This window comes from Apis mellifera, linkage group LG11, assembly GCF_003254395.2.
Source record: "Apis mellifera strain DH4 linkage group LG11, Amel_HAv3.1, whole genome shotgun sequence".
NCBI lineage: Eukaryota > Metazoa > Arthropoda > Insecta > Hymenoptera > Apidae > Apis > Apis mellifera.
Window position 1 is genome coordinate 462,792 of NC_037648.1, and position 24,634 is coordinate 487,425.

Below are 24,634 nucleotides of genomic sequence, written 5' to 3' on the forward strand. Positions count from 1 at the left end.
ATTTTGTAATGATAAAATATATATGTATTCATAAAATTTTTTTCAAATCCATTACTGTCATATTACAATTTTCTGTACAATTTGCACAACAGATGTGCAATAATATTTATTTTATCTTACCTTTAATGTTAGCAACAAGAATTGAAATTCATTTATAATACAATTCCATATTTGTTCTGACAATTTAAAAAATATATGATGTACAATAGATAAAAAGTATATACTACAAATGAATGAAATTTCTTAAAAATGCACATAATATATATATATATATATATACTCAAAATGAATATTATATTACACAATAATCTGTAAAAATCGAATCTAAAATAAAATAATTAATTGATCTGTAATTTTTTAAAATATGTGAGATTTGCACATATACAATGAAAGACAATATTGCAAATGAATTTGTTTCAATACATAAAAAAAAAAAAATAACATAAAATTTTAGTTTTGATCTTTGTAAGATCAAATTGATTCTTATGAGATTTACTTCTTATTTACATTATAATTAATTTACTTATTTAGTAAAATTTATCAATGGATATATAGAATGGAGTATATGTACAATAATGTGATTCCTATTAAACTGAATACTTAGGACCACATTTTTTTATTGGCGTTAATCTGAGGCCTTTGGCCAACATTTGAGCTTCAAGGTCACGATCTTCGTCTTGATACCTAAAAGAAAAGTATGCTTCCATTAACTATTAAATATAATAAAATTTAAATATGCAATCACAATATTTTTTTGTCTCGTGCAAATAAAAAATTATATTGATTGATATAAAACAAAAGAAATATATATACATAATAGAAATAAATATACATATTAAAATATATCTATTAAAAAATTTTTATGTGCAAATAAATTTATTATTCGTTATCAGATCGTTAATATATCTTATTTTCTAATAGAAAACCTATTTTTTAATCTCCAATTCTTTTAAGAATTTCTTATAGAAATATACAATATACTTCCATTCTTTTATAAAAATTCATTTAAAAATAATTATTATTTTAAAAAACTGTCTCTATGGGATTCTTGATTCTTACATATTATTTATGTTAAAAGCGATATGTGTTTAGGAAATAATTACCATAAACACATAAAATAATATATTTTATTTTTTTCAAAGTATCCATCAAAAAATATTTTAAAAGTTAACAACATATATCAGCATAGTTACATTTCTATAATTTTTATAATGCTAATACGATTTTTAACCCTATACATGACCAGATATAATTTTAAATACAATCAAAATGTCTTCATTCTTATAATAATACAGCCATGTATGTATCACTTTATCATAATATATAAAAAATATTTATAGCAGAAAACAAAAAAAAATTATGTATATGAATAGCATGCAACTAAATTACAATACAGATTATAAAAACTGTAAATATATATATATATATATATTGTAAAAATAGTTTTTTATGACATGATGCTTATACTTGACATGCATTGCAAAAAGTGAATGGAAGAAACTGTATAATAATCATTATTAAATATATATTTAATATATTTGAATAAAATAAATATTAACTACTTTAAGTTGAAAAAAATTATATAACAAATGCATTATAAGTACTATTTATAACTTTAATCTATAAAGTTATATAAAAAAAAATATTTAAAATTAAATAGAAATATTATAAAAGCTAAATGCTTTTTAATATTTTAAGATAAAAATGCGCGAAATTTAACATCATCTATATAATTAAGAAAGTTAAAAAAAAAAAAAAAAATAATCAAGATTTAAAAAGTGTTAGTGATTCATTACAAAAATTAATGAACAATTGTATTAAATTAGTTAAAAATACATATGTAATTAAAATGACTATCAAAGTGAGCACAGAAGATGTATTGTTCAAATGAGGTGTAAAGAAACTAGGTACGTGCGAAAAACAAACTGTACGTGTCGAAAAAGGAGTTAATGTTTGGCATGTAGATCTACACCACCTTTGTCGCTCTTCTTCTAAAAGTGCAATAAGCGAATCCCGTTTTGCGACTATTTCCAACATTTCTGTTAAAATTTCTCCTTCCTTTTTCACATCGGCACTGGTCTTTTTATTATCTGTAAAATTTAAATATATTTTTATTTTTTTAAAAATTTTTTTATTAATAATATTATGTAATATTAAATAATCACTGTTAAATATTTAAATATTAATATATAATAAAATATTAACCATCATCAGCTAAGCGTTCACGTAATTCTTGTTGCAATCTTTCATGGCGATCTTCAAGTTGAACCTCTTGAGCACGTACTAAAAGCTCTTTTTCATATCGACGCAATTCTGTACGTTCTTTCATAAGGTCAAACCACTCTCTGAGTAAATCTGCTTCTTCTCGATCGGAGCATTCTAAATATTATAGATATATTTTATTTAAGCATTCGAAAAAATTTCTTTATAATATAATATATATATCATATAATGTATAATAATTTATAGATTCTTACCACCTTCTCCACGAAGAGCTTTTTCAACGCTAACACCTCTACTTTCCAATTCTCTTTGTTTAACTTCTGTTTCTTCTAATTTTCTTTGTATTTCTTGAGCCATACGCAATCTTTGGAATATTTTTAATTTTTTTATATTATAAAATTATTGAATTATTTTATAATACAAAATGAAATTTAATTTCTTTTTTATATACCTTTTCAATTGTGCTTGTCTAGCTATTCGTTTCGTAGTTTTCGTTTTACGTGAAATACTATTACATGAACCTTCTGTTATTGTGGCTTTATGTATGCATGATGTCGATACTGCTGTTGTTTTTGTGTCATCATCTGATAAACTATCATCTGTTGAAAATAAAATGAAATATAAAATATAAACTTTTATATTTTACAATTTTTATTTTCATGTATTTTCATGTTACAATAATTTAATTATATTTTATCAATACCTGAGATTTGTGTAGTAGGAATGGTATAAATAAGGGGTGGCGGTGGAATTGGCGGCGGATTTTCATTTAAAAAGTTTCTTGTGAGCATACCTTCGCAAACACTTTTTGGTCTAGCGTTCATTTTCGGTGATAAGACTTTATCAAGCTGAAAAAGAAAATATATTGTAATAATGTTTTCCTTGACAATAATGCTCGATAAATACAAACAAATATTTCATTTCTTAAATTAATATAATTAATTTTAATATTGAAGAGAAAAATTATAATAAAATCTGTAACTATTGAAATACATTGATTAAGCTTATATCGAAATTAAGTGAAGATGCAATTACAATATACATAATATATAAATATATTAGTCTACCTAAATATAGTGAATAATAATTATTTAATAATTTAATAAATTAATTGGAAAATTAGCGGTTGAATTTATACATTGTTGAAATTTAATATGAAATTAGAAAGATCAAATATACTACTCATCCATCTACTTTCCAACAATATTTTCTTAATATCTATACATATATGTATTATAAAATAAAGAATGTCTTAAAAATATCGAGAACATCGGTTAACTAAAGATTCTTAAAATAATTTCAAGCAATATTTTCCTTTGCAGAAATTTTCATTACAGTTTTGTGAAGATGGAGAGGTAAAGGAGAGGAAATTGATAAAAGAGAGAAGAAGATGGCGATAAAGATAGGGTGGAAGAGGAGAAGCCAGTGTTGTTTTTGCAAAGGAAAATATTGCTTGAAATTACTTCAGGAATTTCCGATTAATCGGTATTCCCACATTTTTGGGACATATGTATTAGAAACGAATTAATTAAAGTTACACACTAAAAAAAAAAAAAAAAGAAAAAAAACGAACATACTGAAGTGGCAATTTATATGTGTGATAGAACTTAAACATGCTTATTTATAGGACAAATTGTTATTACTACAGTAATAAGGATTTAAACAGTAAAAAAAAAAAAGAAATTTAATGTAACTTATGCCAGTCAATATGTTACCTCTTCAAAGCAGACGAGAAAATGCGGCAAACGAAAATAAAATCATAGTACCTGCACGATATACAATAGCGAATACAAATAGTGGCATAAGAAAGCTAATACTGGAAAAATTAGTATCAATGACTTATGAGTTGCTTACATCTGACCCTTCCGAATACGATTTACATAACTGAAACATTTCAGAATCCAATTAGTCAAGAGATACTCAAGAATGTATTCACGCTGATACAACAGAAAAAAAAAAAAAAAATGCAAAAATTGGGGAGAAAAGAAGAGACACGATATACGTACTTTGCCTTTCGTCTTTGACGTCAGACGGAACATAGATAATTTGTCTTTTTGATTGGACGGCGAAGGGGAAGATTCCTTTTTAAAGAAGAAATCTGAGACTGCTTGAATGATACTTTTTCTTCTTTCTGGATCTTTACTTTTTTGTTTCTTATCTCTTTTTATTATCGAGCTATTTGATTTTGGGGAATCAGCATGCAACAATTCATCCATCGATTTTGCATTTGCTCCAGCAGATAAACCGGTGAAATTGATCGCCTCGGCTACAGCTTTCATATTGTCCGTACTTTTGCTCGTTTGCAATTTTAATTCAGTCTTGTTTGCTCCATAAGTATATAGTCTTACGCGAGGATCATCAGGCTGCGCTTCTTCTTTAGTTTTCCTCTCTTCCATGGAAAGTTGCCTTCGCGCCACTTTCATTCTCAACTCTTTGATTTTATCTTCCGGGCTTAGACCCAGATCCTCGTCGCTCTTCAATCTAGCCCTTTCTCTCGCATCTTGCCTTGCCTTTTCCGCTGTCCTCTTCGCCTCTTCATGTTTCAATCTCGGAGGCGCAATTGGCGTTCTAAAGTTGTTCTCCGTCTCATTACCTATCTCGATCAATGTGATATTTTCAGAAGATTGAACATCATTTTTACTACTTTCCTCGTTCACGACTTTCTCAGTCTCTGATTTCCAAGGCAATTGCTGGGTGTCGTAAGATTTCTTAATTTCCACGGGCTGCTTAATTTCATCAATTGGGGTAGCGTGCAAAGGGCTGTTTTCAGGCGTTGCTATAGACGTAGGTACAAATTTATTAACTAACGTACTACTGGGTCTTATCGGGGATAAGGCAGAAGTTGAATTGAACGACGAAGCTCTGGCAGCTCTCCTCGCCTTTTTCTCTGCCGATTTCTGTTTATGAGCCTCTACCTTATCCATCAATAAATCTTGTATCACGTTTTTCTGCTTGAACCTTTCTCTCGTAATTTCTTCCAATTTTCTCGAGGTTGCCGGCGAGTTGAAACTGTTCGTATTAATCGTGCTTTCTTGATTCTTAATTTCTTCCGCTATCATCATCTCGGCCGTGCGGGACTGCAGCGAACTTTTCGAGTTCTTCCTTTTCGATTTCCTCACGTCTATGGAGTCCTTGGCGTTGCTAAATTCGGCAATCCTAGATTGCAGACGCTTCACGTACTCCAGATAATCGGGATTGTTCAAATCGGTCGACGTTTTCGTTTCTTCCTCTTTTTCTTCCGTTTGTTTCTCGGTCTGGGCTGCGATCATAGATACTTGTGGATTCACGGGGCTGGCGAGAATAGTGACTACCTCGCTGGTGGTCGTGTCCTCGGCAGGCTCAACGATCAGCAAACTATCCTCCTCCATCGATTGAAATAATTCTTTGTTCACCGCCTCGACGATGACGGATCGATCTTTTTGTTGAACGGAACTTGACTTTATCCCCGTATCCGAAATCTTGGCGTCGTTGTTCTCACTGTCCTTGTTCACATTTAACTTGTTCATAACATCGTCCATGGTGATTGGATTTATCTCTATCACGTTCTTCTTGTCGTAGTAAACCTCTTCTCCCTCCGAATCATCATTTTCCACCTCCAATCTCGCGATAGGAGCGTCAGCCACGATTAATCTATCTTGCGTCGAGCCGCTTTTAACGTTAACAAACTCTACGTATCCCCTATTTTTCAGCATCACCGTGTTAGAAGCATCCTGCAAACTGTCGTCCAACAACGACTCGTTATCCGTGTCCATGAAATCTATATTTTCACCATTCGCCAAGAGTTTCGAGGTATCGTTAACAGGAACGTCCAACTGTTTCTCCAACCTGGACGAGTCCAGCTCCACGTCCGTCAGATCTTCTTCTTTGGCTATCGTGATCGGAGCATGGCCTGCCATCCTCGATACGTTCTTTCTTCTCGTGGTTACGAATTCCGGGTTAATGTTGAATTCAACGTCTCGTAGATCGTCCGAGACCAAAACCTCACCGTCACGGGCCCACTCCGAGAACTCGGTCTCGGTGAGAGCCGCCGTCGTCACGTCGTTCTCCTCGGAATCGTCGTGCTTGTTCGAGACGGCTGACGTTATCGACGTTGGGGTGCTGCAATTGCTCTTCTTCCCCTCGTCCTGCAGCTCCAACTGCTCGATTTCGTTCTTCACCAGCTCCAACTCCATCGAGGTTTCGTTGTTCGAGCAAGGAGCAGAGATGTTGTTATTTTGCAACATTTTCTGCTCCTGAAGGAACGAACACTCTATGGAGTCGGGCTCGAACGACTGGCCGTCGTCGAAATCCTTACACCTTTCTGCTTCTTCGTCCAACAACAGATCTCCGTCCGTGCTGTGAATTTGTAAACGAGGAGGGGACAGATTCGTAACAGGCGGCGCTTCTTCCTCCTCTTCCCCTGACGACAGAGAATCGCTGTCTATCTCCGAGTCTCCCGTGCTTGCAGCCTCCTTCCTCTCCTCCGCGCTTTTACCCCAGTCGACCTGGGGCACGATGATGGAGGTTTCGTGCAACGGGCTCCTCGGTCGAAAGCCGTTCGTCTCATCCACGCTCGCGGCGAAATTATTTTCCGCATTCTCCAACGTTTCAGAGTTTTTCAGAACCTCCTTCCCAGCCTCCTCCACCGCGCTCTTCGACTCGCCGCACACGATATTGGGAGTGGTTTTGGATTTCAATATGCTGGACTCCTTCACCAGGTCCGGCAGCTGGGTCTTCGATATTTCGGGCAGGATTGCCGACTTGTAAATCGGATTGTTGTTGTTCAGCAAATTCTGGGAGGATCGAGCGGCGATGTACGGTTTCGAGGAGGAGAATATGGCGGCGGTGGGCGATATGGGGGAAAGTTGGGCGTTATTCGAGCGCAATTTGCTGGTTCCTTGAAGGAACGCTTGCATGGTAGGGCTTGGCTCCGGGGCGGGGTTCAACAGTTTTTGGTGTTGAGATATGGCGTCGGTGAAATTTCTCAGTTGGGTGTCCACGTTCGAGGCCGAGCCAGATTTCATGACGGAACCGCCGAAAGCTGAACCGCCCAGCAAATACTTCTTCTTCAACTCCAAGGACAGCTTGGACGCGATACCCTCGGTGGAGTGGGTACGGTTCAACAGGTAATCCCCTTTGCGAGGGTTTATCAACGGAGCTGCGTTGTTGAATCCTGATAAATTCGGCTTGCTCTCTCTCTCAACACGAGAAGGATTTATGTCGCGATCCATTTTTAACTGCGACCTCGCAGTGTCTACATCTCTCTCCTGCCTCGGATTACCGTTGTTGATCGACGATATCACTTTACTCTTCACTTGAACTCTTTTCGGTTCAACGTAATTTCCTCTGGTCTTGCGCACGTACGCGTCGTTGATCGTGATCTGTGGAATCTCGTGCTGGGTGGGCGTTGCGCCATCGTGCTCGAATTCCGAGTCTGTCGATATTTCCGTGGCCGAGTTCTCCTCGCTTTCCTCAGACGTGCCTTCATCAGAGGCGACCTGTCGAATCGTGCAAAGATTAGAAACACGAAGATACCATTGGGAAACGTTGAAATGTTATATAAGAAAAAAGAAGAAACGAGAAGTTTTGTTTAGTGTATTAGTGAAACGATTAGTGGTGAAGAACATGATGCAAGAGAGGGTGTTTTGTAGTGTTGAAGCAAAGTTTTTTTAATATGTGCTTTCATGTAATTGGAAATATTATTAGAATTTTTATGGTGTGTTTTCTTTTTTAAGTATATTATTATTTACCAATATTCGCCCAATATTCTATACTGTGATCACTATCATATATAAATTTGTTTAATATGAGAGAGAGAAAGAGAGAGAGAGAGAGAGAGAGTGAGATTCTTAATAAAGTATTGGCTGGTGGTAATTTTAAAATTAATACAAAATTGGTAAAAAAAGTTGCAGTTTTTAGCATGAACACTAAATAAACCAAACACAAACAATTAATCAATTTGAGTCACTGTTAATTTAGAATTAGTTCAAGAATTCACTCCATTCGTACAAAAAAGTGCTTTACCTTTTTTTTCCAATGGCTTTATGGGTCTATTTTTAAAAAGATATATACCATCAGCCAAATATTATCAATATTTTTTTTTTTTTTTTGGTTTTACTTTATTAACATATCTCACACAATTTCCCTAAAATGTAAATTCATAAAATTGAAAAAACATATTATTGGAAAGATATACATTAATCATGTTTGAAAATTTGTTCATCGTATGCACTCGTATATGTTTTTATGTCGATTATTACAGTTATATATGCTAAGACACTATACATTTATCTTTCTTTGTTCGATCATTCTTGAAAGATATAGATTTCGTAGATTCACGCTGATTTGAGCTTATCAATGGAAGAGACTTTGCGACTTGAGAATGTTTATCGGTAACATTGTTCAACGTATTGTTAAATGTCGTGTCTATTTCACTGTTACTGTCTGACGTTTCAGTTGAATATTTCAAGCTATTATTCTTTCTTACGTTATTACTACCTTCGTTAATCAACCTTTCGTTAATCTTAGTGGAATTTAATTGCACGTTATTGGTAGATTCTTCGAAAGGAGGTGTGACATTTGCCTTTTGCTTTAAAAATTTTCTTCTTACTGGAACATTAGGAACATTTTGTACGTTGGAACTTAAAGAAGATCCGTGCTTTCTTTCTGGTTTTTTTGGAATTTCATTTGATAGAATTAAATTATTATTATTTGTATTCGTTTTGGTCACACGTTTTGGTACCTCGATATTCTGTTCAACAATTTTAACTTTGGTGATTTGTTCAACGGGTAATGTTAATTCGGAGGAAGATTTAGAATTTTTATACAATGCAGTTTTATCAGCAACATTTTTTCTCATGTTTAAAGTATCGTCGCTTGCGTGCAAAATATTTTTATTAGTTTTAATAACATCAACAAGTTGTGGTGTTGATAATGTCGCTTTTGCATTATTATCGGTAATAGAATGAGCGTTATCTGTTTTTCGTTGGTATAACTTCATTTCTGAAATGTCATTCGTTAATGGTAATTCATTAGGAGTGAAATTAATTGTCGCATCTTTTTCTGATTTAGTATTCAAAATGTTGTTGATCCGTTTTACGGATAATGGAGTTTGTTCTACATTCATATCATTTGATCTCTTTTCTCGTAATTCATTCTGTGAGAAGTTGTTTGAATCTACATTTTCTTTATTCACACAATTTCTTTCAAGTTCACATTTTTCTACGTTCGACTGTTCATCTATACTTTCCACTTTTAATCTCATAGGCAGCACGTTTAAATGCAATTTAGATTCAATGTCTTCGACATCGATGGAAAATATTTCCTCGTTTCGTTGTTTTATTTCTTCGAATTCTTTATCAATTTCACTTGATCCATTGCTTTGATTTTCAAGTTTATAATTCGATTTTTCCGAAAATTCGGGCTTCGCTTTTTGAAAATATTTCATTATATCTTTAGTTTCGACTTTATTAGATAATTTTGGCTTAACGTCCAATTCGATAACTTTAACATTGGGCGATGTTTCTTTTCTAGGAAATACAACATTCTGATCTTTTTTCGGCTTTGGATTCTTTTCATTTGTGAAATATATATTCATTTTTTCCCGAGCGTTTTCAGTGGATAACGGTCGAAGTTCACCAACTGGAATTTTATTCCTCGCTTTTCTCTGCTTCAAATCTCGTTTTAATTTATCAAACGAACTATTTCCATCGGATTGAATAGTTTGGTTACACGGTATTTCTTTAGGTACCGTTAATTTAGCAGTTTCAAACGCTTCTTCCAACGATTTTTCATTCGTTGGAGATGGCGAGGTAACAGTTACTATTGGAATTCGTTTCCTTACCAATAATTTCAATTTATCGTCATTCGTAGATTCTCTATAATTTCTCGTGCTATCCGAATCATAAATCTCAGTTTCTTCTGCCGTCATTTTATCCGATATCAACGTTTCATCGTACAGCGTTCCAGTCGATTTATAAATTTCAGACAAAGAAGATGGCGACGATTCTCTACTACAGTTTGGAGAAGAAGTGATCAGGTCTGGTAATTTCTCCTTGAAGCTTACAATTTCTTCGGTATTAGGCCGGATTGTATTATCGTAACTAGCCTGAGAAAATGGTATAGCATCTGGAAGCATAATTCCTGCAAACGCTGTTTGCAGTTTGGTTTTATTATTTGTTTCTGAAAGGGTGATATCTAAGCCAGGCATTACTTTATCATTTGTTTCATTATGAATAATTATTTCAGTTAATTCATTGTCAATATTATTTACTTTATCTAAGCTTTCATTAAGAGAAATTATATTATTATTTGATGTGTTACTAATAATATCATTGAATGTAGAAACCTGATTATTTTTACTTAAGGACTCTTTTTGAATCTTTTGATTTGGAAGACCACTTTCATCCACTAAACTTTCATATTCCGAGATAGATTCATCTATATTATCACGATTTATATTATTGGAATTATTTTGTACGGGATTGGAAAGAATCGAAAATGAATCTGAATTTAAGATATTACTTTCTCTATTGTCCAACGTTAAATTAGGGGAATCAGATAGAGGAATTAAGCTTCCACATGCTTTGTCTCGATACGTATCCTCCTCATTACCAAACTTTACGTCATTTGTTACTCCTTGATCTATATTTCCTACCAACGTGTCATCATCAATCATCAGTATTTTATCAGGCGACTTTTGCATATCTTCCGCACCGATATCTTGATCAACATCACTATCATTCACGTATAACTCTTGGGGCGACATTAAATTAGAAATTTGTACAGGAAGTATAAGAGATTCTTGAATAATATTATCTACAGAATCTTGAGAAATTTTCACCTCCGTTTCTGAACCGCTGTCCGTATCGGAGCTACGTGTGGGATTCTTCAACCAAACTTCTTGCTTTCTAAGCTCCCGGGCTCGTATGTCGTCCTCATCTTCCGTGGCAGTTGTACTCTCATCGTCTAGATTAAGAAATATGAAATGTTAATCAATATTCCTCGACACAAGGATATAAATATGGTAACAACGGTCCTACCTTCGTTCGTATACTCGTCGCTGGAATCTTCGTATTCGTTGCTTCCCGTGTCAGATTGTCCCATTGCGGCATGGGGATGGGAATATCGTAGCGTCCAATTTTTCGCAAGTTCAAGAGTCCCTTCGGTTGTCAAGGGTTGATCTATCGCCTCTTCGTACACTTCGTTATCATCATCCGAATCGCTGTTGCCAGAACATTCATTTGAAAACTTATCCTTTCTTATATTTCTCTATTTTAACGTCACATTGACAAATGTACGATGATGATTTTATACAATTCTATTACCTCATATCAGAAATGTCATCACTGGATCCCATTTCTGCAGTGGAAGCTCCGAAATTCCTATCCGTCCATTCGTCTTCGTCCATTTGACTTTGGGCTTCTTCCGCGTCCGATATTCCCGCCAAATTTTCGAATTCTATTCTCTCGGGCGTTTGCCCGCGATCAAGTAAATCGAGGCCAACCACGCCCTCCAAAGATATCTTTCCCTGAAATATTATTTTTTTTTTTTTTTACATCGTCTTTAATCGAACGTACAGAAGAATCGAATTTCGAAGAATCTTTACTTTCTCGGGAGTTTTCAGATTTACGGAGGTCGCAGGTATATTTTCCTTGTTCAACGTCGTCATTTTCTTCTTTTCCACCCGAGTTTTCAACGTTCCCGAGAAACCAAAATGTTGCGTACAATAAAATCGTCCTCCATTTTTATCCCGATCGAACGTATGGTTTCCTGTAGGATCGAAGAAATAATAATTGTACAAAAAGCTTTTCACATGTTTATAATTTTAAAAAGATGAACAGAAACAAGAAACCTATTCTCAACGAGGTGGAGCAATATTCGCAACGAAAACATCCTCGATGGAAAAATTTTCCTTCGGCGCTAAGTCTCTCCATTAGATAAACCCTTTTGTTACAAAAATGACAAGTTTCTGAACCTCCTTGAGCAGGTAACGTTATCGTGGGCTTGGCATTCTATAAAAAGAAAATTACAGAGAAACAAAGTAATGATTATTAGATTAAAATTTTTAATACAAAAAGAATCTTTAGTCAGCAATTGTATCGTTTTTTTATTAAAATATATTCGCAACACAACATGTTATTAATACATCACAAGGATACAACAGTTAAAAAATATACATTTATCGACGTAAAAAGGATTCAACTTAGGATAATCAACACAATTTTAGTTCAAATCAAATTCGATATGATATTTTTAGTTTAGTAAGGATAAACGTAAATGTACTTGTTATACAATATCAAATATAACAAAATATATATTTATTACCCTGTAAAAGGCTAAAAAAAAATGTGTATATATATAATTTACAAATACATGGGTATGACTCGCCTCTGTTGAAAGAAGTACGAAAAAGATACAATACACGATAAACGTCACAAAGAATTCCGAATATCCTGCTGACTATATCCTCCAGTATTTGAGAGATTTTAGAATATCGTATTTACCGATTTCTGCATCTTGGGCTCCGCCAAGTCCTGACTTTTATTCGAAAATTGTTCGGCCATTGCCGAGACTTTATTGTACCCGAGCACATTACCCTCTTTGATCTTCCTGTCAATATTCTTCAGGGTATTGTCAATATCAGCGTACTTACTATCTGTCTCCCTTTGATCACGCCCCTTCTTCTCCATCTTGATTTGTCGAGCTAAAAACTGAATGAAGCATATACACATCTGAAAAAGATTGATTATCGGGTACTGCTTAATCATTCTCATGCCAACCTGTTCTCGACTCCATTTCGGCACCCGTTCTACCTTGTCGTGTCGAACCAAACGGCCCATCTTATTCTCCTCGATTTTCTTCTCGATTTCCTTCACGTTCCAATCGGTCTTCTCAATTTTACCTTCAATTAAAGGCGATTTAAATTTAAAAATGAAATTCTATGTTGATAAAAATATTATATAAAAGAAAAAGAAATACCAATCGCACGTAGAAGATCTCTGGGTTTTTTCTCAACCGGTGTAGATCCTTTCAACTTGTCTTCGATGCTTTTTATTCTGCCGGAGAACTCTTCGTCTATGCTGTTTCTGTGATGACCAGCGTGAATCTTAGGTTCTCTATCCTAGAAAGAAGGAATGAGAAAACACGGCATGGGATATGATTTGAAAACTGTGCTTATAAATTAGAGAAAGTAGAGACGGCCACAATTTATAATAATTCGATAAAATAAGCGGAAATGCATTATAATTTGTAATCACAGTTTACACGAAAGTAATCACAGTTTATTAAAAAAAAATAAATAAATAAATTTATTCAACAAGAGGTTTCCGTTTACCTTAAAATTCCTTAATACCTTCATTATTTCTATCGATAAAATGTATACTTGTACATAATTTCTTTTTTATAATCTCTAATAATTTTTTTTATTCCATAAATAGATTGAAATTGAATAAATGAAGATATCAAAGTGTCATACGATTAATTATTTTCTTATGCAGTGTATAGTGTTAGTGTTACAGTTGTTTAAATATATAGTAAGCACTTGCAATATTACAAAAATCCTTTTCTTTTTTCTTTTTTTTTTTTTGACAACAGTTAGTAATTTATAGCACCTTTGCACCTTTTCAATATTATTAATGCATAAATATCATGCGTATAATTTAAAAATTTTTACATATATATATTTGTAATTGTAATATTTCAACAAAAAAAAAGTTTTCAAATAATTTAATTATTGCACACAGTAGTGAATTAGTAATGTAATATCGTACAATTGTTTTTTCTTTTTTTTTTTTTACATTGTTTGTGCATACGTTTAATATTGATTAATCCAATTCTTATTATTGATAGAAATAAAAATTGATATTTAAAAAAAATTCTTTTTTTAGTTCAAGTGTTTGTTAAATTAATAATAAAAAAGAGAAAGAGAGAGAGAAAAAGAAGAAACATTGTGATGCACTCTCAAAATCCATCATTCCACTTTCCAGCTTACTGGATATAATATTTTCTGCTCTAGGTATTTCACCCTATCCTTGAAATCCGGTGCTGTTTGACGATACAAGAATATCGAATAATCTTCGAACGGCTCGTCTTTCTCGCGTTTTGCGTTCGCTTGCAGCATCTGCACACTTTTGTAGAATTGCTGCGTCGCCATATTTCGTAAATATTGCCGCCTTCTCATACGTTCCGCGCGATTTTTCTCTATCTCTGCGAGTCTCTTCTGCCTTTCCTCCTTTACGCCCACCGTAAAATCGTACAGTGATATATTAATTCAAATAATTTATCCTCACAATTGCTTACAATTATTTTCTTTTTTTTTTTTTTTTAATTCTTGCCATTCATTTACACAATGTTTAATTATATGTTACAACTTATGTTACGTGGTTTTCATTTCATTATATTTTGCAACGTTCACAGTGGATGAATATAAAATACAAAAGAGGGTAAAAAAAAAAAAAAAAAAGATGAAAAAGGGGGAAGAAGTAGTGTTTTTAATTCTGGCTACTCTAACATTCCTCCAGAAAAGGAAAAAAAGAAACAAGAAAGATAGGGAGTTTTTCTTCTATTTCTTCAGAGATATTATCTTCAGAGATTATGATTACTTTTATTATTAAAACGGGATATCTAATTAGGAGAGAGAGTTCTATGCAATCTATTTGCTCGAAGCAAATTTTTTTTTTTTTTTTTAGTAAAAATATATAGGACAAATACAAAAGCTGGCGTAGCAAATATATATTATATATGTAATATATATAACATAAACATAGATATGATAGAAAAAGTTTAAAACATAACCGAGAGTTTTGCAATGTTCCAGTTTTGATACTTTGGTCGATTATACGAAGCGATTAGAATGTAAAGACTTCCTTCTGCACCATGGTAATAGTAACTCCAATAATTAAGATAAACAACGATACGATTATCCCACGATACATAAGTGCTTCAATCTTCTGCCACCGTGACTATAGGATATAAGCAGTGTAAGTATCGTATGTGATTTGTTAGTGTTTGAATTATTAACCCTTTATGGAATACATGTACATAATAATAATAATAATATTCATTCCATAAAGCGTTAAGTATACGTATTTCAATCCTTTGCATCGTCTCTTTTAATATTTCCTTCCAATACAATAATCCAGATAATATTTATCACAAGATGTAAATTTAAAAATGCCAAGGATTGATATCGATATCGTGTGAAAAAAGAATGTTTAAACCTTGGATGGATCTGCTAACTAGAAGCTTTCAAAAACATGTGGTTAAAAATTTGTTCTACTTTTTTTTTTTCTTCTTTCTTTTTGGAGATATTAATATATTATTTTATGTCTTCGATGATACTTTGAGATTTGATAAAAAAAAAAAAGGTAAGAGAGAAAAACTTACCACTGTCGCGCCCATCTTCTCCGTGCTTCGTCTCTTTCGAGAACGTCGGCTAATCGTGTCCCCCTTCTTATCCGCGGGGTTTAAATTTTCGTTATGACGCGATCGTGAGTGTCTGGTTCTCGTTGCGCTATCTTGCCTGACGATACGGTCAATTAACTGAACTTTTTGATCAGGTGTCAATTGTTTACTATGTGCGGGCCTTTCTTCGTTTTCAGGTTCCTTTATAAAAGACGTTACAAATACAATTATACAATTTGTACAAAAAAAAAAGAAGAAGAAGAGAAAAGAGAAAAGGTTAAGTAAAATTGCTACCGTGATGAAAGGTTATTAATTTAATTATGAAAAAACATTTTATGGTTAGTAGTAACTTCTCTAGTTAACTTTGTTATTGTTATCCAAACGATAATAACACTCGTCATCTTTATCAATGTGATTTGGTGATGGTGATTTGAACATTCTCTTCAATGATGATGCAACTATATTGTTTCTTAGTTTATTTCTTATCCAGTTTATAGCAAATTTCTCATCCACTTCTGTAACGTTTGCGCTCAACGATATTTTGTTATTATTGTGATCTAACGACTCGATCACGGTCTGTCGTGAAATTGTCGCGGGGATGGGAGGATACGATTCTTTTCTTCGGTCGTAAACGATGTACGATGACGGTCTACGATTCCTATAGGAGGAAGGGTCAGGATGCTTTCGAGGATGGAACTTTCTTGTTAAAATGTGTTCTGACGATTGTAAATGTTCGTTCCCTGATTTCGGGTATGATACAGAATACTATAAAATACGGAGAGAGAGAGAGAGAGAGAGATTAAAAATCTTCTGACATGATTCCACGTCGTGCGAGTCTACTTACTAATTTTGGATGTTTAATGTACGGGATTTCACCGCGGAAAACTTCGTATATCTGTGTGAGGTAAGAAAACATGGCAAGTTTGTCGGGAACGTCGCACTGGGCCATTTCCTCCCCTGTCATTATCTGAAATACACAAACCATAAAATTATCTCTCATCCTGTAAATATAGATGTAACAATAATTGTAACAATCACTTACAGGAGGTATGCCCAACTCTTTTTCCAATATGTCAAATGCCAATTGGTTGTTCGTGACAGCGTCGTCCGGGCTCAAATTGTGGAAATCAATCAGGTTTGGACGATATCTGTGAATTATCGCACAAATAGCCAGACCATTCTTGAACGAGGCGCCCATGTCTCTTATCTGAACCGAGTCGTACAGGGCAACTTGTTTCTGCAGCCAGCGAAGCAGCGTGTCAGGATGCACTTGCGAATCTCCACGCAAATCTACAATAATATAATTAATTAATTTAAATTGAATTGATTGAATTAATATTTTTTGTAATTTAAGATTTAATTGTTATTGGATTGATTATATTAACTTTATGGGTTAATTTTTGGGTTAATTTTTATTTCATTAAATGACAATAGATTAAATTGTTTATTAATAAATTTATTATTATTTTATCTATTTTATGAATTTGGATTATTATTAATTTTTTATTTAGTTGTAAAATGATTATCAGGATTTTATTTAATATTTTATACAATAATTTTTTCTTTACCAATGTTATATATTATTTATTATATTTATTGAATTGATTGTAGATTGAATTTTATATTAATAGAAATGTTATTAATTTAAATTTAAATATAATATTATTTATTCATTTATTAATATCATTTTTAGTAAAAATTCCTATTTATTTATTTCATGATTGATTATTAAAAGCTCATGTTGAAGCTCCTTATTATGGATCAATAATTTTAGCTTCAATTATATTAAAATTTTGAACTCAAAAAATTTTGGTAATAATTAATTCTTTTTGGAGTTTTAATTTTAAGATTAATATCTCAATTTGATATAAAAATTATTGCAATTTCATCAATTTCAACATATAGGGCTAATAATTATAAGAATAATAACTTTTTTTAAAATTAAATTAATCGGTGGATATTTAATAATGATTTCTCATGGAAATCGTTTGTTCCAAATTTCCCAAATCATCTTCATCACAAACTTACCTCGACGACGTCGTTTTTTAGGGATATCGATGTCAGACTGGACAGGGGGCTGTTTCACGCTGTCGGGATCATCCGTGTCGAGTAAACTTCGCACTTGTATCGGTGTCACCGAGGACACGTTCAAATTGGGGTATCTTGGGAAGAAGAGAACGTGTTAAACGTGACAACAACAACAGAACGTGTATATTATATGTATATATGTATACCTGGTATGAGGATCTAGCGTATACGCAGCGTAATCTCTGTTCAAGTTTTCAGGCGTGGTCTGTCCAAGCAGCCTGTAAATCGACTCCCGTTCAGCGATTACTTCCAACGGTGACACGTTCGCGCCCCACCCTTTGATCGCCCAGCAAGCGTCTAAGGAGCTTAAAAATCCTCTCGCGCAACCAGATCCGGTTGGCCAGAACGGCTGCGATAATTTTATTACATTCAATTTTCTCAAGAAGAAGAATGAGATGAACGAAATTTTAATGTAAATTTTTGTTTACCTCGAGAAGGCTATCACCGACAAGGATCATAAGCAACTTATGGCCACGGCGTTCCAAAATTCGGCTGGCATTCTCCGCCGCATACATCGACGTGAAATCGAACATGGCGACGTCTGGCTGGCCGTAATGGTTCACCGCGAATTCCATACCGATCATTTGGTATTCCGTGGAGAATTCGGCAGCCTCTCGGGCGTAAAGCATCAACGCTTCACGATCCACGTTTTCCTTAGCTAGTAATTTCGCCGTGTCCGCGTGATCCTGAAAGAATTGAATTAAAAGTTAAATTCATTGTGATGATAAATTATTTTTATATATATAGATTTGTACCTGCAAAATCACTCCCTTGTCTATGAGACTGTGCTTCTTGGCGGTCATCACGAAATAGTGAGTGTCGTCTTTGTAATAAACGATATTTTCTAGATCGATACCCGTCTCCTGGTACAGTTCTTTAAAAAACTTTTGATTGAAGATGAACGCAACCCCGCTGATTTCTTCGACGCGGGCTTCGGCCTCGGTCCGCTTGTTGATGAAGTTCGCCGTTATCGCGATAGCCAATTTACCCCTGAACTCTTTCCGCTTGAACCCTTCCAACGTGTTCCTCTTCCCGTCGGCGCCAATCAGCACGTCGAACTCGTACTGAGACACAGGATGATCGGCGGGCGTGGTCTTCGCCCTCCAACCGATCTCTGGAAAAACGATTCGTGAATTTCTTTTTTTCCCCAGGAAATCGTTTATGGAATTCGTTTTGCTTTCGTACTTTAGTCGTGCAAGGGTAAAGCTACGATCCCCAACTCGGAGATTTGAAAAATCTCTCGTTTCCAACGAGATTTTAAGAAAGATATTATACCCGTTTTCGAAAAAACTGTTTTATCGACACTTACTGCCCTCCTCCTGATTCTCAGGCGGCGACACGAGGGCGTCGAAACTGACGCTCTCGTGGAACTCGACACCAAGGATCAAAGCGACTTTGAGCAATATACATTGAAGTTGTCGGATGCTGATGTGATCGATGGAGCCGGCGCAAAATTTCCCGAAGAATTTTTTCGCCCCCAGGGCGCGGAGGTCGTGGATGACGAAGGGCCACAGGTGAAGGACGTTGTTCCTCGACATGCGATCCCGTTTCTCGACAACCACGACCTTGGCTCCCAACAGTTGGGCCTCTATGGCCGAACGAAGGCCGCATGGCCCGCCTCCGATGATCAACACCTGTGAAATTTATTTTATGGAAAGTTCAAAACTTCACGAAGTGATTTTAGAAGATTGTTGATTCAAATATCCTTGAGGCTGAGCTTACCCTAGTGTTCGGGCACGCTTTGCCACGATTGTAACATTTGTAGTTGGCCCTCTGATCGAATTTCTTCCAGAGGGCTTGAGCCTTCCACGATCGCAATTTCGCTTTCAATTTTGGATAAAATTGATTGATCACGTTTGGCCTGATCCTGAGCAAGTCGCAGAGATGCCTGTAGTGGCCCAGAATTGATTTCAATGTGGTCGCGTTGCAAAACAGATCGAACTGCTCGTTAGCTTTCGCTATCTCCGAGCTCATCGTTTGCTTCCGATGCTCCATTTTCTTTCTTCCTGTCCTTCCTGCTTTCGAGTCAGTTTGTCATTACCTGGAACGAAACAATATTTATTTTTCTCATTCTCGTTGTAAAAATCTATTTTGAGGTATTCTCGAATTTTTCTAAAATTTAATATTGCGATGAAAGATTGATTAATTAAAAAAAAAATGTCAAAAAATATTAATCCGATTTTTTAAATTTTAAATATAAAATAAGCGAACTATTCTCGAATTTTTCTAAAATTTAATATTGCGGTGAAAGATTGATTAATTTAAAAAAAATATCAAAAAATATTAATCCGATTTTTTAAATTTCAAATATAAAATAAGCGAACTATGGAATAGAAGGAAGTAAATTCTCTTAATTTCATTGAACGGAATCGTAACACGCGTAAGCTTTGTGTATCAATTGGATTATTTCTTAATCGATACGTCAAAAATCAACGTAATTCCATAATGTTTCTCCTCGGGCGGAACACGTGACGCTTCCGTTCTGTCTCCTCCTATCGATTTTCTATTATCTCACGTGGGGCTAAGTCTATCGTCGAGTGCCTAGAAACGAGCCATTAAAAGTAACCGTTTTCTTTCGAACCGAATCATAAACAAAGAGAATCGTTTAAATTGTCAAACTTGCGAAAAAGAAAGAACGAAATATCAATCGTTTCTTTTCTGCCGTGTAATAATTCTCGAATCTAGGCTAGATCTAGGCGAGAGATGGTCGGATCCGTCGTCTCGAAATGTCACGAGATGCCGGCCGACGTGCCTTCTGCGTGCCTTTCGATTCGACCATAATACGCTCGCTCCTCCTCCTGCGATAACTGCGATCTAAATACAACCCGAGAAGAAATTCGTAGCGATGCACTGAAGTGTAGAGAAAGGGAGTATGAGAAAGAAGGAGAAGGAGGAGAGGATTCGGAGTCACGATCCTCCGCTATTGATTTACGAATCAATTTAGAAACGACTTCCGCGATACGAGCCCCATAATTCACGCGGATTAGCCGAGCTGCGTTGGTGTGCAGTACGTAATACCGCCGAGTAAGGACCACTAGCGCCACCGTCCCTCCAACCCAAGTTGCGCCAACTGAAAACGAAGCGATTGCAGGTATGTACGATATTCGCGACTCTGTGTACGTGGGAACGAGGTTAAACGATCGAGAATCGAGTGGGGTGTTTAGAAACGTTTCGCCGCAACGACTCGCATTGGAAAACTTGGATTCAACCGTTTAATTAAAAAATATCTCTTGAATAATCTTACTTACGTAACCGTTACCGACCTTCCATCGTAATCATCCCGGCATATTTATCGTCACGTATGGCGTATTTCAAGCGATATTTATTAACGAAAAAAAAAGAAGAAAACGAAAGGGACATCTTCGAGTGTTCTCTCTCGGTATAATTTCGAGGAGTAATTGCAAGGTCGAGACAAGTGTAATTCTATCAAGGCAGAGGGAGCGCTAATTCCTTCACGGTGGCGTATACGATGACTTGGTTATGCACGCTCACGGCCGATCGTAATATCGTACAGTCGATACTGCGCCCGATGCCGCTCTTCCACGCGGTTCTTTGAACTTACGACCCGATAACTTGGCCGGTCCTCGCCATCCACGGGGAAACGGAAGCACGCCAACTTTCCCCTATGGACACATCCTTGGCAGAGATCAAAGCGAACCTTCCTCCCGCAAGTGATATCGACTGCGCTCGCTCCCTTTTTTCTCGATATTAACGATGCTCCCTCGATAATTAATTTATCCGAGAATGTTCGTATGTATTGAATATATTCTTTTCGATGTTATCTTTGTTTTTTTTGCTTAATGTTTGCAATTTTTTGCCACGAATGAAAATAGTTGGCAAGGATGTTTATTCGTGCACGAGCCTCGCTTCCGGAGGGGAGGTATTTATGTAATTAATAGCGAAGGTGAACGAACGTAGAGGCGAGGATTTATGCGCGTTTCGAAATTGAACTCGAATTGAACGAATTTCAGATATTTGAATATTCGAGAAATATTTCTATAAACGAAATTATGAGAAGGAAATATATTTTTTTCTTTTAATTAAGACAAGCTGTTACGGATAATTTTATCGACGTAATTTCTTTGCAAATTTATTCATTTCCTTTCTTTCCTTTCTTTTTAATAATAAATTATCGCGTTAAAGGTTAAAAACACGTAAGTACGGAAGATTAAATATCGGTGTTTAGTCTACCGTGATATCGACTTTGTTCCTTATAACGACGCACTTTTTTTTTTTTTTTTTTTTTTAAATCTCGCACGACGATGAAAATAGTCGTGTCGCGGTTATTTATTTTCACTCCGGCAACGACAACGACTTCCGGGAAAAGTGCGATCAATAAAAGATCGATGAACTTTTATTACAAAACACATATTATTATCCAAGTTTAAAAAAAATAATCTAATCTAATTTAATCTTATCTCGTATAAAAAATAAATCGATCGAATTGTGATAAATAATTAATAATAATTAATAACTTTCTAACTTTGTTTTTAATTTTTCGCGGTTTATTCGAACCGTGAAGATTAGCACGGACAAGAACCAAGCACGACGTAAGGCACGCGACAAAATTATCGAATTTCGTTTTTAAAAAAAAAATTACTCGTTTTCTTTCCCATTTTTTTTTTTTTTTAATCATCGAGCTAGAAATCGTGATTCAACGAAACTCCGCTCGCATTGGGATTAAATACTCGTGTTGCGTAATGGAGAATCGTGGATTAACAGTTGCACGTAAATTTGAACTTCGTGGGAAGGAAGGAAGGAAGGAGCTCGGATCGAGGATACAGGATTCGCCTCAATTTTTGCTTTACTTTTTTCAGCGGTTAAAATTGCAAAGGGGAACAAATATAATGTATCTTTTTGAACCAGATACCGTGGAATTTCGAGCAATTAAAAAGTCTTCTGTGCGAGATATAAAAAGAAGAAAAAGAGAAAGAGAGAGAGGAAGGTATCGTATGAAAAATTTAAAACACCGAGATCACGGAAGTGTACGCGGAACGAAGAAGAAAAAGAAGATGGCGCGAAATTAACTCGCGATACGATCGATGGGTCGGTATTAAGCGACGAAAGCGGGGATAACGCGATTCAACCACGAATTCGAACAAGCGAGGCAATAAATTGAGACACGTACACACGGTTTCACACTGGTGAAGGAGAAATCGTTTCTCGCATAGTCAGAGCGCACGATCAGCTGTTCCGGCCATTATAGCAAATTGTCCGGGCAAACGAGCGTCATCCGACGTCCAACGTGTATACCTACGCTCCCGCACGCTTTTCGCCTCCGTACACTGTGAAACAGCCTCTTCGAGAAACCGATTAGCTTCTTCTTCTCCTTCATCTCCGTTGTTTAAATTTTATTAAATAAATAAGAGAGAATATTCTCGAATATCGAGTGGAAAAATAAAAAAACATTCCAATCCATCCGATAGATTGAAATATCGAAAATAAAAGAACGTTGAAAGGGGCGAACGAACGCGCTACACATAGGATATCGAAAACAGAAAGGCTGCGCGCGCACACAGAAATTTACCGTAAGGTTTATCGCGCCACCTGCGACGAGCGAGCCGAATGTTAAACGTTGGTTTAAAAAGAAGGAGCGTAAACCGGGCAAACGGTTCACTGGGTTATCTATTAGAAGTCTAGGAACACTGTTGAGCAACGAGGAGGAGCACGAGATAGCACGAGGCGTGGTGGCCCATGTTTTGGAACCAAGTTGGAACGAAGCCACTGCGGCCTAGGCTCCTAGGCGCGAGAAACAAAAGTAGACGGGACGCAGAAAGATCCTATGCTCCATTTTAAGAAACGGCGAGCAACGAACACCGCGCGACAGCGCCCTCCCCCCCCCCTTCCACTTTTTATTTACCTCGCGTTTCGTTACGCGAGAGGAATGTGAATTTTTCCCTTCGTGAAAAAAGAAAAAGAAAAAGAACAGTAGAGAAGAGAAAAAGTTTCGGATAAAATTTATCATAATTTAAAGAAGAGAGAGGGAAGAGCGAAAGAAGAAGAGAGAGAGGAAGCCAGATCTTTTATCTTTAGATGTACGTACGCGCGCGTACGAAAAAGGAGCGGGCCGAGAGTATCGTTGACGGAATACCTGTTTTCCCGCGAAACAAAGTAACGGCGGCCTTTATACATAAATGATCAGAGGCAAGGAGGGCAAGCGTTCTATAAATACGAGAGATGACGGTCTCAGGTGGCTCTCTCGGTAAAAAAGTGGCGACCGAGACGAAACATATATACACATATACAAATACATATACTCCACGGAAGAATTTTCGAAAAAGTATTCGCAGTTTTTTCCTCAAAACTTCGTCATCAGGACGTAAGCGTGTTCGATGAGGATCGGTTAATGAATTTAACCCTCCCCACCTCGAGTTAACCGGTTCGATCGAAAAACGCGAATGACGCGTCGAAGGGGATCAGTGGAACGAGGAAGGGCGGAGAAGGAGGGGGGAGTGGCGGTTTGAGCCGGTGTTTCGAACTCTCGTCTTGGGAGCGTCGTGATTGGAAAGGAGGTCTGAAACGAGGCTCACCGTGACGAGAAGAGAGGTCCGGAATTTTCGAATGCCGAGTTCATCAAGCGCAAAAGTAAAAGTTAAAATAAAAAAAAGGCGGCGCGCAAAAGTGGACACCCGCCTAAAAATCAATAACCATTTTCCACGCGGCGCAACTCTCTCCTCTCCCCCCTCGTTTCTGACCCAGAATCCTTTGCGCGCCTAAATGCGTTCACGATTACAGACAATGGAAAGAAGATATGAAAGAGGGGATTTGGATTATTTTCTTCTTCCTCTTGGAAAAGTAAAAATTTAATAGAAACGAGAGAAGTAAAACAACAACAACAACAATAATAATAATAATAATCGCAAGTATTAAATTGTCGCATGTTGGAAAGAAAAACATCGTTATTAGCGAGGAGTCGAGTTTGTTTACCGTGCAATTAAAA

At 35.7% G+C, this 24,634-nt stretch overlaps 1 protein-coding gene across 7 annotated transcripts in view; it reads right to left on the reverse strand.

Annotated features, from left to right (window-relative positions):
• Positions 1–302: 302 nt before the first annotated feature.
• LOC413310 (F-actin-monooxygenase Mical) overlaps positions 303–24,634 on the reverse strand; it is a 48,982-nt gene continuing 24,650 nt past the window's right edge. Inside the window, exons 5-30 of one of the 7 annotated variants that reach the window (XM_026443949.1) lie at positions 19,417–19,735; positions 19,004–19,328; positions 18,450–18,808; positions 18,123–18,380; positions 17,841–18,043; positions 17,635–17,768; positions 16,649–16,896; positions 16,451–16,573; positions 15,589–15,807; positions 14,195–14,434; positions 13,183–13,324; positions 12,984–13,105; positions 12,708–12,914; positions 12,056–12,215; positions 11,810–11,973; positions 11,529–11,731; positions 11,244–11,425; positions 11,045–11,169; positions 4,230–7,700; positions 4,078–4,107; positions 2,927–3,071; positions 2,675–2,822; positions 2,478–2,587; positions 2,206–2,379; positions 1,976–2,090; positions 303–684 (exon numbers count right to left, since the gene is read on the reverse strand). In XM_026443949.1, coding sequence (XP_026299734.1) covers positions 588–684; positions 1,976–2,090; positions 2,206–2,379; positions 2,478–2,587; positions 2,675–2,822; positions 2,927–3,071; positions 4,078–4,107; positions 4,230–7,700; positions 11,045–11,169; positions 11,244–11,425; positions 11,529–11,731; positions 11,810–11,973; positions 12,056–12,215; positions 12,708–12,914; positions 12,984–13,105; positions 13,183–13,324; positions 14,195–14,434; positions 15,589–15,807; positions 16,451–16,573; positions 16,649–16,896; positions 17,635–17,768; positions 17,841–18,043; positions 18,123–18,380; positions 18,450–18,808; positions 19,004–19,328; positions 19,417–19,689 — 7,977 coding nt within the window. In that variant the 5' untranslated portion in view covers positions 19,690–19,735 and the 3' untranslated portion in view covers positions 303–587. Of the gene's footprint in view, positions 685–1,975; positions 2,091–2,205; positions 2,380–2,477; positions 2,588–2,674; positions 2,823–2,926; positions 3,072–3,938; positions 4,108–4,229; positions 7,701–11,044; positions 11,170–11,243; positions 11,426–11,528; positions 11,732–11,809; positions 11,974–12,055; positions 12,216–12,707; positions 12,936–12,983; positions 13,106–13,182; positions 13,325–14,194; positions 14,435–15,588; positions 15,808–16,450; positions 16,574–16,648; positions 16,897–17,634; positions 17,769–17,840; positions 18,044–18,122; positions 18,381–18,449; positions 18,809–19,003; positions 19,329–19,416; positions 19,736–24,634 lie in introns of those variants that run through there. The other 6 variants (XM_006557442.3, XM_026443952.1, XM_026443951.1 and 3 more) reach the window with 6 other exon arrangements.